Below are 18341 nucleotides of genomic sequence, written 5' to 3'. Positions count from 1 at the left end.
TTTTTCAGGGGTCATGGAGCAAAGATTAGAATAAACTAATCCAAAATCTTCACGGTCATAAATAGGTACCTTATTTTTGTAAATTATCCGTGGCCAAAGTTACCCCGGCATGTGGGGTAACTTTGGACGGTGTAGTTTTTTGAATGCTTTTACACTCTGTTGTTTATGAAACCTCGTAAATGAGGCTTATTTCGTAACAGTTGATGAGAGCAATGGCTAAAACTGCTACATAGTAGTTTATGTCTGGCCTATTGCATTATTTTTACCTAATCCCCCCCCCCCAAAAATAAATTGGGTAGTTTATGAAGGCTAATGCCCGCTTATTCATCCCTTATCTCGATTTTCCCTCATGCCTTCACCAATTGGGTCATATGGTGATAAGGGGTATCCCACTGGCGGTGTCAGCAATCGACAGCAAACATTAAGCATGTTACCGTGATTTATTGCCGATTTCAAATATATTACTGTTCTCTAAAAGATACACTTTCACTTTCCTATATCCTCTGATGGATATATTTGTCGTAATTTACGATATCTCATATTCAGCAGGCGCATCTTTAGGAGTATGTGATAAGTTTTTGAAGTAGGTTACACCCGATTACAATCTCTCGGCTCATTGCCTACCCATTTTCATATTTTAGCAAACTCTCAATTTATTACCATTCTCATTCCATTTTAAAAAGCCATCAGACCGGTCATAACAAATATAGTTGACGATACACTTTGACACAGATGAAGCGGCCACTTTTTCGAGCTCTAAATATCACATTGTCCACTGTCCAAAGTTACCCCGTTCTGATAAAATTTGGCGGGGTAACTTTGGACATCACATTTTCTTATATTGATTTAAGGGTGAGCCCACTGAGATTTTTGTCATGGATTAACACTACTTACAGGCATCTGCGGTCAGGTTTCGAATCTATGAATCACATGCTATCTATGTTTAGTTGTAAGAATTACAATAGCCATCAATTTTGATGAAATTGACCCCCACCATTAATTTATCAATGTTGGGTCAAGTTGACCTAGTAGTGAAATGAATCCACCTTTTATTGAGACTACTTGGGGTACTCTTTCCTCATGAAAAAGAATTGGACGTTCACCGGCAACCCTTTTCCGTCAATAACCATTTAAATCTTTTACTGCCTAGTGTCCAAAGTTACCCTTAAGTCCAAAGTTACCCCGGTTTACGGGTACTCGCTTTTCAAAATGCTTGACTAGAACCAGAGTTAAGACCACTCGCTTTTCAAAATGCGGCTCACTTTTCAAAGTGCACAACTAGGACTAGAACTACTACAGTAGTTAGCTGATCAATAACTATACAGATTTGTAGTCTGTACAAGTGTGATTTCGTTTATCTCTGACGGTTTCAGTTGATTCAAAGCTTAGGAGTTTCTCATTACCAATTCTCCATATCGTGGCCGAGACTTTTCCCATCGGGCCAAGGTGATGCCATCACCGCTGCAGTTGCGTATTACAACAGTTTGATCGACAAGCTGTGGCAAAATGGTATCGAGCCAATCGTCACTCTGTACCATTACGATCTGCCACATGATTTGGAGGATGCCGGAGGTGAGAGGAATGAAACGTCATTGCTAGAAGTGGTAATTCAAAGCAGTAGAAGCAAAGTAAATATAATACAAAATTCTGGATCCGAAATAATTGCATTTGCTGTGGGTAGTTCTATCATAAATATTTAAAGATTTTTCCACAGTTAATAGCCCTACTATTTTTTTTCAAATCTAAAATTTATGCTTCAATAACTTCACTTCTACCGGTTTGAATTGAACAAAATTTATAATGCGGTAATTTTGGACAACCTAACAATTTCATGGGGTTAACAGTAAAATTTGAAGAGAAATTCTATTTGTCAAATCCCAAATTTTGTGCTTCGGTAGCTTCGCTTCTACAGGTCGAAATTGATACAAATTCAGTGTGCAGAGTTTTATCACCCAAGCTAACAATATTGTCGGGTAACCAGTAAAATCTGAAGAGAAGACTTATTTTTGAACAACCTATCTAGATATCCTAGATATAGGGGAGAGGAGGCCAAGATGAGACACGGGGTAAGGTGTGACATACAATTTTTTAATATAAAAATTTTGTGATGGACAGATTCTTTCAACTCTGTTGTTCCCATAATGTCATTCTATAGTCCTAGCATAATAACAAGGCAAACAGATTTGAGGTTGGGCAGAAAAATGCGAAAAACTATATTATCATAGTCTGTGTAAGTCATGCGAATTCATGTTTGTAAGGGCATACCTATCATAGTATTTCATATTATAAAACAACATTACTGGAGCTGTCAGAGTGCAATATTTGCAGTGTAATCATGCACTTACCTCTGAAAAGTACGGTAATAGACAGAAAATTTTGCATTGAAGTTTATACAATAGTTGAGGTGTGGGGGTAAGATTGACAAATCCATGGGGCAAGTTGAGACATGGTTACCAAAGGGCATTTCCACTGAACACCTCGCAATATTCAAAATTTACTGTTCAAGGCGCACATAATAGATTATTTATCTACAAATGTAACACTACAAGACAAAATAATAATGAAACTCGTATTTTTGCTGTATCCCGCGAATAATTGGTTTTCGATGTCATTTAAATTCGTACATGATCTACAAATTCTTTTGAAAAATGAATTGTTTCATGATTAATATATTATATTCGTGGTGTTGCTAGTTGATTCATCATTTGGGATGAATCGGTGGTGTACTGAGTAAGAATTGCATGGTGTCTCATCTTAACGTCACCTGGGGTTAAGTTGAGACATTTGAGCAAAGATTTTTGAGGACCAAGAAATCCATAAGTATGTTGCTCAATATAACTCAAGACAATGCCATATATAGTAAAGATCACAGGCTTTCCATTGGTACCAAAATTAATCCTCAGAAGGCATTACTCTTTGGGTGGCATTGAAATATCAGAAAAGTGTCTCATCCTGGCCTCCTCTCCCCTACCTGCCATTTGCAATTCGGGTCTGACTAGCGAAACGGAAATATTCTTTTGTAATGCAATCCGCATTGGGTATTGTTTAGGCTGGCTGAACGAGAATACTGCGACACTTTTTAACGACTATGCAAACTTCTGCTTCATGACATTCGGTGATCGCGTAAAAACTTGGGTCACGATTCATGATCCTTACTCGATTGCTTGGAAAGGATATGGCTCCGGTGAACATGCGCCAGGTAGTTGACTTAGCAATTGGTTTTTATGTCTCTCTTAACTGCCAAATGATATGATGACATTCACTCAAGACTTGTTTAATCCTGACTTGATCCAGTAGATAATTCTAGTTGTATAATTAGACTGTTTATCCCAAAATGCCGATAATCTAAATTCACATCTAATTTGTGAAATGTTTCTATGTTCTCATTTTAATGCTAATCTTAATATCTATTTTTCCTGAAAATGCTACTGGAGAACTGTATCGTGTGAAACGAGCCAAGCTTGCTGTACAGACCTTTGCTATTCTTATGCTTACGGTATGATAATGAGCTGTGATTGGATATGAACTGGGTTTGCTTCAATTTCAGTAATTCTAATCTAATTTGGAATAAACTTTGTGGCTCTAATTCTGAATCTATTATAATTTCGCAAACATAAATCGGTGTAGCTCTAATTCTAATTCCAATCTAATTTTGCAAAGCTGGAAATTTTCTGATTTTCCTACCCTGATTTCAACCTATCTATCTTCAGCATTAGCGAAACATTGCAATAAGATTTCATTTCGCAGGAAAAACAGGCGACCCTTATACGGCCGCACGGAATTTGCTACAAGCTCACGCTTTGGCGTGGGATACATATGACGCAACGTACAGGCAATCTCAAGGAGGAAAGGTGAGTACCAGTTGGCGCAGCGGTTCGCAACCTGTGGTCCATGACCCCTTGAAGATCCATGATCCTTTTTCAAGGACCATTACAAAAGTTTTAAAATAATAATTTTAGAAATTTAACATCTTTATGTCTACTGCACTATAATTTTACACACCAAATATTTAGATGTGGCCACTTTTGAAATTGCAGGTAAAATAGCATGACTAACACATAATCCAATTTTCGAAAATTTTATTCCTAAATTAAACCATCGTGTCACATTTTTTAGCGAACTTCTATGTGAGCAATGTCCTGTTTTTGGAGAAATACGATAGACAGGACAGGTAAATTTAGAGACATTCTGTTGTTTTAATTTAATAATTATTGTAAAGCCTTATGAAGCGCTTATAATAAAATAATCCCCAAAATTCAGTTAAGATTTTATTTTCAAGAAGCAGGCCAAATGTGCAAAGTATAACATAGCACTATGCCCATTCCTACTACTTAATATTCAGAATTACGAAATTGCTCTTGTCTGGAGCGCGACCTCGATCTATTTGGCCGATATTCAAAAGATACGGCATCTATTTTGAGAACCTTTCCAAAACTTCAGAGCATTTAATTGAAGAGGTTTGCAGCCATTACTATACTTGGACATAAACTGAACTAGAAAAGCCGCATCCGGACACCTGTAATATACAAGAATTAGATCAATATCCCAGGTGTGTCTGTGGCAGATTATAGTTCTCTATAATTACTCATTTTTCAAGGTACGCAACCAGAACTAGAAGTGGAACTACTCATTTTTCAAAATTCACAGCTAGAACTTAAATTACTCAATTTTGAAAATTCACTTCTAGGAATAGATCTACTTATTTTTCAAAATTCGCTACTAGAACTAGAACCACAACTAATCATTTATCAAAATTCGAAACTAGAATTAGATCTACAACCACTCTTTTTTTAGAAGTCGCAATTAGAACTGGAACTACTGAATTCTTAAAACTAGCAACTTGAACTAGAACTAGAACTGATAATCTTTAAAACTCAGTAACCAACTCAAAACTACGGAGTGATTTCTTTTTACCTGAAAACAAAAGATTTTGACCTAACAAATTAATAAATACCTTAAAAAACTTCATTTTGACACTATTTTGCCCTCATGTATGTAAATCAGGTGTTTTCGCACATAATGTTAGAATTGTACTACTTATCTTCATTTCTGGTTGGAACTGACTGCCCTTACGAAGTAGCTTCGCCACTGTTAATATTGATGACTCTGACCTAGCAATGGCTGCAAGAGCATCACAAAACAGAAAACTTGTATCATGATTCATGCAAAACGATGACAATTGTTTCTACTTGTTCAGCGACCAAATTATTTCTCAAACGCCCAACTAGATCTAGAACCAGTCACTTTTCAAAATCCGCAACTACAACTATAAGTAGATCTGCTCAAAAAACGAGTAGCTAGCTGACCGCCAACTAACTTCATTGGGGGTTTGTACAATTCTGACTCATCCATCTATTTCTAGGTTTCCATTGCATTGTCCACCGACTGGTACGAACCGGCAGACTCGAGCGCAAGCACTTCGACTGATGTTGAAGCCGCGATGAGAGCTCAAGAATTCAGACTGGGCTGGTTTGCGAACCCGATATTCGTGAACGGCAGTTATCCCGCTGAAATGAGCCAAGCTATGACCGTGGCGCCAATCGATTTCGATATCATGGGTGCGTTCGTTATATATTACCTATTTAAGATTATGTGAGAGAAAGGTCAGATTTGTTTTCGTCTGCACCATCAACATGTTTTTTGTGGTCGCATAAAAGGTACATAATTAAACTTTCCCCTTCATTCATTCTGTACTGACGCCACGCTGAACGATACTCCAATACTCGATTCAGAATCAAGCCACTCAGAGGATCTCTTCTATCCAACCCTAATTCAAGTGCTACTGAGCACGGCATATTATATCAAGTGGAAGCTCATATCGTACTGTATAGAAAAACTTTTCTATATTCCAAACATTCCTGACATGATAATGATCATCGTAGTTGCTACTCAGGTAGCAGTACAAGTAGCGTCGCAGATTTTCAACTTAATCCCAAGTAGAAGTAGCAATTTCTAAGACATGTCAAAACTACATCTGGGGGTAGTAGAAAATGAAGTGCATGAAAAGTACCAAGTAGGTGGTTTTGAAAAGGAGATATTGATCGAGGTGCCATGTACTTTTGGCAGTTAATTGAAGGGAGGGGCTGCTTTTGAAATGGCAAAATGTATCTTTGCGATTCACACAGAATGTCTTGAAAATACATATCCAGTTTCGTGTTTCGGGGGGTGTTTTTATAATTTCACTTATAAAAATGATGTAAACTTATCTTAAAATACTTTCTATTTGTCAAAATCCAAATTGTGAAAGTGAGAAGTGTTGCCTAAAAAATTGTCAAGTAGAATTGGAAGTAGTGTAAACGCATAATCACTTGGGTGAGTAGAGCACGTAGGGAAAACCCGTTTGGATGCTCCGAAAATGTAAAATAAAATCGATTCATTACTGATTACCTTTGGGACTGATAAGATGTAATGAGTAGGGAGAAAAGATGACAAGATGGATTTATCCTATGATAGCATTTTGCCTTGAGAATATAGGGCTATTGATTGGGCTTGCAATAATTAGGGCTGGGTGAAATTCAGTACATGAGCAGTTCAATTTTGAGTCGAGTATTAGGCTTCGACTTGGGTGTTTGAGTATCTCTCAATATAATAACATTATGAAGGGTGTTGAAAGTTCAAATATGCACACCACATCGAATATTTTTGTATTTTCTTGGCGATACCTATTTCATTGCACTGCTTTGTAGTCCGTGTTTTGGTATGTTGCGATACGATCAATCGAGATTTCAAGGCTTCCACTGCGGAACACAGTATCAAAACCATAATTCTCGTTGATATATTAACTCTTAGTGCAGGGGCGGGCAACATACGGCCCGCGGGCCGGATCCGTAAGGGATTTTGTCCTGCCCGCGGAGAGTTTTCCGTCTTAAATAGTGTGGCCCCGGCCCCAGTCTACCGAGATTACCCACTACTTGCTTACTATGTCAAATTTTAGTGACTGTATATGTTATGATATACGTGTATGCGCAGTGTGCGAGAGTGGCGAGAAGACTTGCATTATCGGCATTTATGATGTACTCAACCCTAATGTCGTTTGTGGTAATTATGGTGTTTGTCGACTACAATGGTCATTTACACCAGGCTGATATTTCTTATTTTTCATTCCGTAACCGCCGACTTGCAGCACGTCACACTTCAAAGCTTTTGTAAGACGTAGGTTTACCATATTTTATAAATCTGAAAAGAGGACACTTTTTCAAAATTTTCAGACTTGCAAAACCGGAGGAAAATCCTGAAAAATTGGTAAATTTTTCCCACTTCGTGGTCGGTTGACTAAAAAAAGAAAGGTCAACTTTCTCGTTCGGCGCCCAAATACAGTTTTTCCTTTCACATTATCAGGCGGTTGACTAAAAAAAGGTCAACTTTGAGGCTCATCTTCCGAAATAGTCGCTGGTGCGTTACTTCAGTGCTAATTTACTGTATCTTAATCGATTTTGCGATATATTTAACCGAAATTCTCATAACAGAGGACAAAATCTCAAATAAAGAGGACATTTGGGCGTCCTCCGAGGACACTTTCGAAAAAGTCAAAAGAGAGTACAAATCCTCTTAAAAGAGAACATATGGTAACCCTAGTAAGACACCGCTTATACCAGGGGTCGCGGGCCACTTTTCAAATTTCGTAGAGGACGCGGACCGCATGAATTCAATATCGAGATTAATCAGGCCACACAGTTGAACAACGACGCTATCTCGTCACCTACTCAACCCTAATGAATTGATATCTTGGTAAATTTGGGGTAGGCTACCGGGGTTATCGAACGCCTGGAAATCCTAATTAAGGATCGCACCGTGTGTTGATTGATCAGATAGAAGCAGACATGGTGGCACCTGTATGACAATGCTATTCACAAATCCACATTGTCTTCGTCATTATCGGCGAGAAATGGCTTTGAAGTGACATTGCTGTCACTAAAATACATTCATTAAATACGATTTATTCCTTGTATATGTGGATAAATGGGCGAATAATGTATCGATTCAGCAATCCGGCCCGCCAAGTACCTAATTTTCCTTTATCCGGCCCGCTGACTGGAGAAGTTGCCCGCCCCTGTCTTAGTGGATATAGCAGCATATAATTTCCCTATTCGAAAAATCATCTCTCATTACTCGACAGGAATCATTGTGCCGAGCCCTAGTAATAATACAATCATGTTATGACAGCTTTCTAATTTTGCCACCCTTGCTATTTCCAGGCAAGGCAGACTTCATAGTGGTCATTCCTGGAACAGTGTTGCTCACTCGAGATGGTACCGGTGGCGCTCCTGCAGGATATTTGCAAGACATGGTAAGATTATAAACTGACTATCAAAAAGTCATTTTCGCAACTAGAACTAAAAGTAGAACTACTCACTTTACAAAATTCGCAACTAGAACTACTCACTTTTGAAAAATTTCAACTAGAACTGAAACTATAACTACTCACTTTTGAAAGCTTGTAATTAGAACTAAAAATACTCACTTCTCAAATATGAAAATAAGAACTCGATGTTTCACAAGAACTGAGAGTCACTGCCTGTTGATTGATATATCATGCTTCTGTTTTTTGATTACATATTGCTTTAATTAGTATGTTATCATGACTGCTGTCTTTATTATGTGTTTGTGTTTATTTTTTCTTCTCTATCCTACAATTGCAGACTGTCAAACGTTTCATTTTTTAAATTAATACACTTTTACTTCACTATCATGGAGGTGACGGAAGACAGCGCCTTTATATGTCATATCGTCACCTACAGTCAAATTTTATGAAGTAAATGTCTGTCTGTTTGATCTGTATATTACCAAAAACATTCATTTACTTTTATATTGACAGAATGTTGCATTCACGCAAGATACATCGGCGTCTCAAGATTTCCCAGCCGCCCTTAATTGGTCTCCGGTTCCGTGGGGCGTACGCAGGATCCTGTATCTTGTTTCTGCCAAATACGGCTCCACCATGCCTATTTATGTTGATGATTCCGGCTATCAGACTCTTGAGAACACACAGGCATTGGACGACTACGAAAGAGTCAACTATCTACGGAATACCATCAATGAAATACTGAAAGGTTAATACATGTAGCGCTGTGTTATGACTAGTTCTGGTGGCAGTGATTCGAGTCGATTAGCGGCAGATGAATTTTTTCGAGCATTGGAGTTATCACAAGTCAATCTCACTTTTGTAGTTTTGTCTCAACTCGAGTCAAGTCCGATTCCAAGTCAGCTAGTAGAGGGCCGAGTTCGAGTCGTAGTGTTTTGACTCGAGTCCGATGGAATGGCTCATATTCATTATATCGTCATCTTCCTCAGTCCTAGCAATTTCCGGCCCTGTTTTCCAAGTATCAGGACTGATAGACGAAATAGTAAGAATATGGTAACATTTCTATTAGAAGTTACACTGAAATGTCTGTTTCGGCAGTCCTAGTCTCGAGTCATATGACTTGCATCGAGTCATGCACAATGACTCAAGTCAGGTCGAGTCACCGAAAAATCGTGACTCGAGTCATTACAACCCTACTAATTTCAATAATTGGATGTATCGTAGCTTTGAGGTGTGCTCTATTTTGAGAAAGCATAAATACTTGCTTACTGACAAACTCTGAATATTTGCCAATCAATACTTCTCACTTTTATTTGCGATAAACTGCATTTGGCATGTCATTTTTATCTCATTTTAGGTATCCATTTTGAAGTATGTTTCACTATTCCCAGCAAAATATAACGATGGTGTCAACGTAGTCGGCTTCATGACTCCGTTGATGGATTCGTTCGATTGGGACAACGGATTTTCTACGAGGAACGGTCTCTATCATGTTAACTTCATCAATCTCTTCAAGTAAGGCCCTTTTTGGAAATTTTCAAATGATTACTTGAACAGCTGCTTGGAGACTGTACAAAACTTCAATATAAAATTGAATATTGTATTGATATTGAAATCAACCCGAATATTTTCTGCCGAAACTCGGCAGGGGTCATCGTCAGCAACTAGTAGAGAATTGGAAAAGAACATTGTACATTTGGGTTGTTCAAAAATAACTTTATCCTCAAATTTCACTAGCTATTCGATCAAATTGTTTGGCTGCTTGAAAAAACGCTGAACACCAAATTTGGCTCAATTCAAACACGTAGAAGCAAAGCTACAACAGTTGGAAAACTGTAAATTCATTATATTTTAGATTTTACTGTCAATAAATTTGTAATTTTCAAACTCTCGTAGCTTCACTTCTACATGCCAATTTCGATGGGCACCATTTTTTCAGCCAACTAAACAATTTTATCAAATAGCCAGTTAAATTTGAAGAATAAGGTTAGTTTTGAACTCCCCTATTGTACATAAACATATCTAAAAATGATCTAAATTAGTACATTGAGCTTAAGCCATCTTTCTGCCTCGATTACCTCAATTTATATGCCGGTGACGTCATATTTTGTGATACGATTGTTGACATACAATGTTCTTTCCAATTCTATACCAGTTGCTGACGATTGCCCCTGGCGAGTGTCAGCCAATCATTTCTAGGTTTAATTCAACATTAATATACTATTCAATTGTATATTGAAGTTTTGTTCCTCCAGGTATATTTTCAAATATGTGGGGTATGGTTATCGTTGAAAAAATACTTTTTACCCTTTATCAGACCTAGGACGGCCAAATCTTCTGCGAGCACGTACAGTTCAATCGTCCGAGACAACGGATTCCCAACGAACGAAGACGGAATGTGGCAATACGGGACTTTCCCCGAGGGCTTCATTTGGGGAGTGGCGGATGCTGCGTATTCTGTGAGTGACTTTGTCAGGATTGTAATGACTTTAGTCATATTTAAGTGAAACGGTGTAAGGTCTTAAACTCTGCTGGTCACATTAAACAGTCATGAAAACATATAGCTAGACTACTTATTTTCGGAATATGTGTGAAGTTTCTACATCAGTAGACCAGTCCGTCAATATATTAGAATTTTATATCTCAATTACAAATTGAAGGAAGTTGGACACTTTTCCTTTGATGAGAGAAATGTTACATCAAATTTAAATTACTTTTCAAGTTTGAAAGCAAGGTTTTATTACTTTCAAACGATCACAATCAAGTTAGTGGTCTTTAATATGATTTTGCGAGCTTCGTCTTTCAGAACTTCAATAGAACCACATCCAAGTATCTATTATCAGAAAGACAGTATTAAATGAAGTTTATAATATTACATTGAGTTGCATGCCTATATTGAAATTAAATGTAGGGATTATTTTGATTTTTAAAGGTTCACCAGCCCTCAGCATCTGTTTCCAAGTTTAATCGGTCCGCGAGGTCAAAACGGTGGAGAGCCACTGTTTTACACCGATCAGCTATGAATTATACATTGTATGACTGGTTGGTGGTACAAAATCTGAATACTGCTTTCAAAATTGTGTTCATGGCAAATGTTTATTGAAACCCGAAGAACTTTTCGCGTGCCACTTATCAAGAGCTACCGGCACGATAACGGAAATGAAACAGAGTTGAATTCAAGGCCAAATGAAGAATTATGACGCAATAATTTCAAATGATAAATAACATTAATGGAGCCAGAGCATAGCAACAATGCATTGTACAGCAACGGTAGTGTAAAACAGTAACGCGAGCGTGAGACACAAATGATATGATTAACGTAGCAAATGTAATATTACACAGGAACAGGAAACTGTGATTGATAGTCAGACACACAAAAACAACACAACGGCAACTAGTGGGAAATCTTAAGGTTATGCAAATCATAGGCGCTTATTTTCCTTGGGTATGCGGGTTTGATGACGTCACAAAGGAATGACGTCATAATGTGACGGATTGATAATTAGTATTATTATAGCATCAATTCATGAGGGTAGGGTGCATGCGTAAATGCCGATTATACAATCTCCTCGTGTTAACGAACTTGCGCGAAAGATAAGCTTGTCAACGAGTCCGGAGGTGCTGTCAATTTGCGAGACCCTGATCGCTTGCACACAATTGAATACGTCGCTTATCAACGCGTATTACGTAACCCTTTTGTTATGTAATCGATTTCCGGGTGTTCAAATCTTTCTCGTCTTTTACAACTCAAGCCTTGACCCAGTTGACCCACATCTTCTGATGGTATGATGGTTATGTTTAAGTATTAGCGCAATAAAATTACGCATGCACGGCGGACGCACAGTCGCACATGTCGTTCAGTTTGGCGATGTCACTCTTTAATCACAATCGCTAATCAGCATACCGTACACCTAAACGGCATTGTCTCCAAGCCATCGAGAGATAGGAGCCAACGCATGCTAGGCTCGAGAGTGAGTCGAGACGCGATAGTGGGCCAGCGATGATATCCTTCGTGCCAGGCCTGTTGCAGATGCGATTATGTAGGCAAGCGATGATATCGTGCGCCAGTATGGATGCGATAGTGCAGGCTAGCGATGGTACAATGGTGCAGTGCGCACCGGGCCTACTGCTGATGAGATTGTCCAAGCCGGTGAAGCGAGGCTTGTTGGAGACGCGATAAATCAGGCAATCGTCCCAAACGATGATTGCCGAGCGCATGGCAATCAATGACATAATTTCGCGATCATCGTAGCGGCAGATCGCGTCGCGTTACATTGGCAACGCTCTGTTTGTCGCTAATTGGCCGCACGCAACGGGTTACCCAGCTCACATAAGCGACAGCAGGTAATGTCGTAAACGGAAATACATCGCGATTTGTTCTAAATAACACAATCGGCGTCCATGCCGATCCATGCCAAACCGAATTCTAGGTATGCCGCATACCTAAAAAATTGTCTAGTTATGCGTGGCATACCTTGCATACCCAGGTTCAGCGCCTATGATGCAAATGTTCTTTCTGCCGGCATAGGACCGGATTGTTCAGTTCATTGAACATCGATTCCAATGTCGTTAAATGAAAAGTGGTTCTGCCCCTGGACAGAACAGAAAACATATCGTCGGAATAGTTTTGGTCACAAACTGGGTTATCAATTAAATGTCGACCGATGGAGAAATTGCGTGCTGTTACTTGGTTATATGTTTCACCGTTTGACGCCCGTTTGCATTTATGTGCATTGTTTTCAACTAATATATATTCACAGGTTGAAGGGTATACAGCCGATGGTAAGGCACCAACTCTGTGGTTTGATGCCGATGGGATTGACGGTAACAGTACTGTGGGCACTTACGGGATGAATATGACCACTTACGTGGCTATGGTCAAGGCAACTGGTGTCAGCCATTACAGAATCTCCATCTCATGGGCTAGGTAGATAACATTACCAATACACGCTAGTCCATTTACTATATAACAGAATTTCGTTTCAGGGTGTATGTATCAGGAATAGACTACTATCAAGCACTTTTTGAAAGCCTACAAGAATCCGGGATTGCAGTTGTTGCAGAACTGTACCATCACGACATGCCAGTGTTGTTTCTGGAAGGATGGAATGACGCAGATATCGTGGAATCTTTTGTGGACTATGGCCAGATATGCATCGACGGATTGAGTCAATATGTCACCCACTGGATAACAATGGCCAACCCCTACGAAGAGGTCCGTGCCTAGATATTTTTATATTACTTTCAGATTCAATTACTTTTCTGATCCGGTAACACACAATATAGTTAAAAGTGGGGTTGAAACCAAGTCACAAGATTACGAGGCACAAGTCTATCTTACTTATGTTTTGACTCAAGTCACGTCGAGTCATTATCAATTCATAACCGACTCAACTCATGAAATTATTGTGTTGTCTAACAAATGATGCTTAAAATATTTGGCTCAATTCCGAAGCGTCAAGGGGGAGGACAAAATTTTGGATTCAAAAATATTATTTATGGTGAATAATTCTGTAATTAATAATGACAGTGTGCATGTTATGCTGTCGTATAGACCAGTGGCAAGTTTTCGGTCAACAAAAGGCAGTCGTTTTTGGCAGCGAGCAAACCTTGGCTAAAAACGACAGCCCTTTGTTCACCGAAAACTTGGATATATATGTCGAATTGTCCATCGGCGCCTAAATGGCTGGTGTCGAATCTCGCTGTCCTGGCAATCTGTACCCCACAGGACAAATGCCATACCCGCATAAAGAATAATTACACTGGGCAACAATTTTGAACAAAAAATTTGTTTAATTTGATTTCGCACTTGATTTAGCCTAATTTTGGTGTGCTGATTCCGAAAATGCCATTGGTTTTCTTCCATCTTGTCAAGTGTTTGCTCTACGCCATATGCCCAAAATTTGCAAATTTTCACGAATTCATCCATATTACTTTTCGATGCCATATAATAATCCACACTTGTACCACATAATTCATAACTTAATATCAAGAAAAAAGTTATTGGTATCGACCTTGGCCGATGCTTTCAACCATGGATAGAGGATGCAATCATCTGAGGATATTTCACACACATTTTTGATGCTAACTGCAGGATATGGAAAGAAAAATAAATATTACATTTACTACCGGCTATAGGTCCAATGCCCCATTCAGCTTATCCAGTGTAACTTGAAACTCCAATACGCTCGATAATTTGGATCAAAACAAAGATTTTAGGGATAGCGGGCTAATGATGAAGATTTTGAAATCAAAGATGATTCCGAACGTAGAGCAGTTCATCAACACAAGTTATTGATCTGACATAAGCTTTGGGACTTGGAATAGACATCTTTGGAACTTTAAACATCCTTACAAAGGGCGAAAAAATTACTTGCCAAGATATAGAAAGTATCTCACTGTCGATCAGCAGAAACAGCCTTTTCTTCGTACGCCTACTTTCGGTAGCTTTGTGTATTGACACTGGCATTGGCGTGATACTGTTACCATGGATTAATGGAGGAGTTAGGAATCCCGGCCCGTATTCAGAGACATTTCAAATTTTAAAAGTCCACCGATCCGCCAAATATTTTTTGAAATTTGACCGGTCCACGGGGTGAAAAAGGTTGAGAACCACTGATATAGACTATTGTTGTTCTCCTGAAAATGATTACACTGAGGTGTTTGTAGTGCCGAAAAAGCGACAACTGACATATCCCAATGCGTAGTGAGACATGTACAATGCATTGCACATTGAATCTATATTCAGCCCTTGTCGGAACGTATCAAATTTGTCAATATATTTCATCTCGTAAGTAATTAACATAATATTTAATTGAATGCTCTATTAAACAGATAACGAAAGGATATCTAGGCGACCAGTGGCCACCAGCTGAAAATGACTTGGAGCTTGGCTTGAACGCAGCACACAATATGCTTCTAGCTCATTCCAGAGTGGCCGAATATCTGAAAAATTTGTATGTGTCAGAAATTTTGTTATTCTCTGCTTAGACCAGGCTAGTCCTGATCTTATACCAATAAGGCTTTAGCTCTCCAGTCGATTTCCAGTTCAATGACTACAGTCCTGATTGTACAAACTACCAATGTAGTTGGTTGACAGGCAACTAACTACTGCTTTTTTGAGTAGTTCTTATTGCGGATTTTGAGAAGTGAGTAGTTCTAGTTGCACATTAAAAAAACTTAGTTGCCCAACAACTAGAAAACATGTGACGTCTTTGGCGTGAATCATGATACTGGTGTTGTGCTGTGTGACGTTCTTGCAGCTATTGTTGGCTCAGAGACATCTATACACTGTGTCGTAGTTGTTTTGGGGTCGAAACCCTTACTATTTCAAACTCATACTGATATTCATGTTTAACTGATCTGATCCCAATAAAATGAATGATTGAATAAAATTAATGAATTGCTCCATAATTGAATCTAGGTAGTTGGTCAGTTGTGGATTGCTGAAGGTTGTTAGCTCTAGTTCTGGTTCTAGTTGTGCATTATGACGATTACCACTGACGAGTGTCACCTGAAAATATCTGTCTTTGTTTCAATATCAATATATTATTCAATAGTATATTGAAGTTCTTTATCTTCAAGAAGCTCTTCAAACATTACTTCTATGAATTTATAATTATTACTTCACAGCTCATTCAGCGACGTTCCAATCAGTATGTCCGTTCTGGTGAATTGGATCTACCCGAACAACCCACAGATTCAAAGCGACCATGACGCTAGCATGCAAGCCATGGTCGAAGTGTCTGGATGGTTCTTGGACCCTCTGATGACCGGGGATTACGCGGATTACTTGAAAGAGAAATTCGGGGCTAGCATGCCAGTGTTTACAGAAGATCAGAAGAATGCGCTTCAAGGGTCGATTGATTTTATTGCTATGGAGCATTATTCGTCTGATGCAGTAAGTAAGGAATTCGTTGAGCTTAGTCATCCACGGCAGAGCTTGATTGGAAAATTTTTAGCATCACTAAATTTGACTATAACTATAGCTACAGCTACGCAGTTTTAATCCAAATTAGATTACAATTAGAATATTAACTATACACTTTTTCCAAACTGGACTAGATTTAAAATTACTGCTACACAGTTTTTTTTTTTTTGCAAATCACACTAGAATTAGAATTATATGTATACAGTTTTCCAAATCAAATTAGAATTAGAATTACAGCTACACATTTATTTTCGAAATTAGACTAGAATTAGATTATAGCTATACACTTTTTTCAAATTAGATTGTAACTAAACCTACAGATCGACATTTTTTGAAAGATTAGATTAGAATTAGAATTGCCGCTTCACACTTTTTTCCAAATTAGACAAGGATTAGAATTACGGCTACACAGTTTTGTTTTTTTCTTCAAATTGGACTAGAATTGAATTATAGCTGTAGGCTACACTTTTCCAAATTAGACTAGAATAGAATTATAGCTAATAGCTATACACTTTTTGCAAATTAGATTAGAATTAGAATTACAGCTGCACATTTTTTCACAAATCAGACTAGAATTAGAATTATATCTACACAGTTTTTCCAAATTAGACTAGAATTGAATTACAGCTTCAAACTTTTTTCCACAAATCTCAACATTTTTTAGAAATGTGCCGATCATACAAGCATTTTTGAATGCAGTCAGAATTGCTTTGCATGTCAGATGAAATCGTCTTTTGGACAGCACTGGTGTGGACGCATTCGTCATTCTCATCTCTGAATGATTATGAACTCTAATTCGACATGATAGAAGTTTGAATTTTGATGTATTTCTTTCTGATTATGAAGTTAATTCAAATTCTCAAGTTTATATGAATTCAGTAATGCTAATTCAAATCTAATTTGGAAAAGCTGAAATTTTCTAGTTTTGCAACTCTGGTGATCATTTCAAAGTATTTTCTCGGATCAACAGTCGAATTCAAGCAGCCATTGTCCTTCGGAAGTTAATTGATGATACTAAAGCAAAATTTAATTCGATTCCAAGTTTTTGCGGAATCAAAAAAATCAAAAATTGGTGTCTAGTGTGTATCTATAATTCTAATCTAATTCAAAAGAAAACTGTGTAGCTATTATTCTAAATGTAATCTGATTTTAAAAAGGTGAAAATTTTGTAGCTTTCCTACACTGATTGTTAGATCTGTAATATTTGAGTTATCGACTGTTTCCTAATCAAGATACAGTAGTGATAGAAAAATCCTTCACACTGTGCTCAAAATAGACTATTTTCCTCAACTAGATCAACGCCAACGGTTACGTAAAGAGGCCGACCTTGCTTGACACTGTGTCTCCCGATATCCATATTTGGGAGAACGGCGTAAGGTATGCGGCCGATTGGGTCTCGTCACGTTACCCAGGTATGGATATTGTCATTACCGGGCATGGAATACCAGACAGGGAGGACGCAACTATCCTTGGGTCTGAATTGCAAGATTGCCGGACTGCATACATCAACAATGTGCTACGAGGTTCGTAAAAGTTAATTTTGGGGCTACGTAGCAGTCTCATACAAAATCTCAAGTCTTCTATTATATTATTCAATTTCAACTTCATATTACTTAGGTCTCTAATGACTAGAGTCATGGCTGGGGCAAGTTTTTGTTGCAGTCAAATCCGCGAAAAGCTGCATTTATTTTTCACGAAAGTTGCTGTAAAAAGTTGCATTTATAAACAAGATCCTTGAAATTATTAGTTATTAGATACCAGAATCGATACGTATCCAAGGCACTGTAGCAAAACTGAGTGTTGGCGACTTCAACAAAATCAATAGTCCCAGTGAATATAATTTTCGGCGGTCTAGCCTAAATATACGTCAAGTCAGAAAGGACATTAAATTCAAACGACAATGAAATAATCGAGCGATCTAGTTACCGGTACATATAGTGCCAAATATTTCCAGTAAAATGTTGCATAAAAAATCGAAAAAACTTGCAAAAATTTGCATGTAAAATCAAAAAAAGTTGCAGTATAATAATCCTCCAAACTGCCTAAACCACCATACTACATTAATTGTGAGTATCTAGGTGACTGTAGGAAGATGTAAAAAAAGTGGCA

At 38.1% G+C, this 18341-nt stretch overlaps 1 protein-coding gene and 1 long non-coding RNA gene across 2 annotated transcripts in view; one reads left to right on the top strand and one right to left on the bottom strand.

Annotated features, from left to right (window-relative positions):
- Positions 1 to 18341, bottom strand: part of LOC145445470 (uncharacterized) — a 153681-nt gene that overhangs the window by 27447 nt on the left and 107893 nt on the right. The window lies entirely within an intron of this gene.
- LOC145445474 (uncharacterized) overlaps positions 1 to 18341 on the top strand; it is a 142026-nt gene that overhangs the window by 81037 nt on the left and 42648 nt on the right. Inside the window, 13 exon segments of the mRNA XM_080323667.1 lie at positions 1374 to 1572; positions 3050 to 3199; positions 3748 to 3851; positions 5363 to 5558; positions 8196 to 8287; positions 8816 to 9050; positions 9694 to 9817; positions 10620 to 10761; positions 13063 to 13229; positions 13289 to 13517; positions 15137 to 15258; positions 15935 to 16202; positions 17527 to 17755. Of these exon segments, the coding sequence (XP_080179793.1) occupies positions 1374 to 1572; positions 3050 to 3199; positions 3748 to 3851; positions 5363 to 5558; positions 8196 to 8287; positions 8816 to 9050; positions 9694 to 9817; positions 10620 to 10761; positions 13063 to 13229; positions 13289 to 13517; positions 15137 to 15258; positions 15935 to 16202; positions 17527 to 17755 (2257 nt within the window).

This window comes from Botryllus schlosseri, chromosome 8, assembly GCF_051294905.1.
Source record: "Botryllus schlosseri isolate E-star chromosome 8, Bs_hap1, whole genome shotgun sequence".
In the NCBI taxonomy this organism is placed as follows: Eukaryota; Metazoa; Chordata; class Ascidiacea; order Stolidobranchia; family Styelidae; genus Botryllus; species Botryllus schlosseri.
This window is presented reverse-complemented; position numbering and strand designations above follow the sequence as displayed.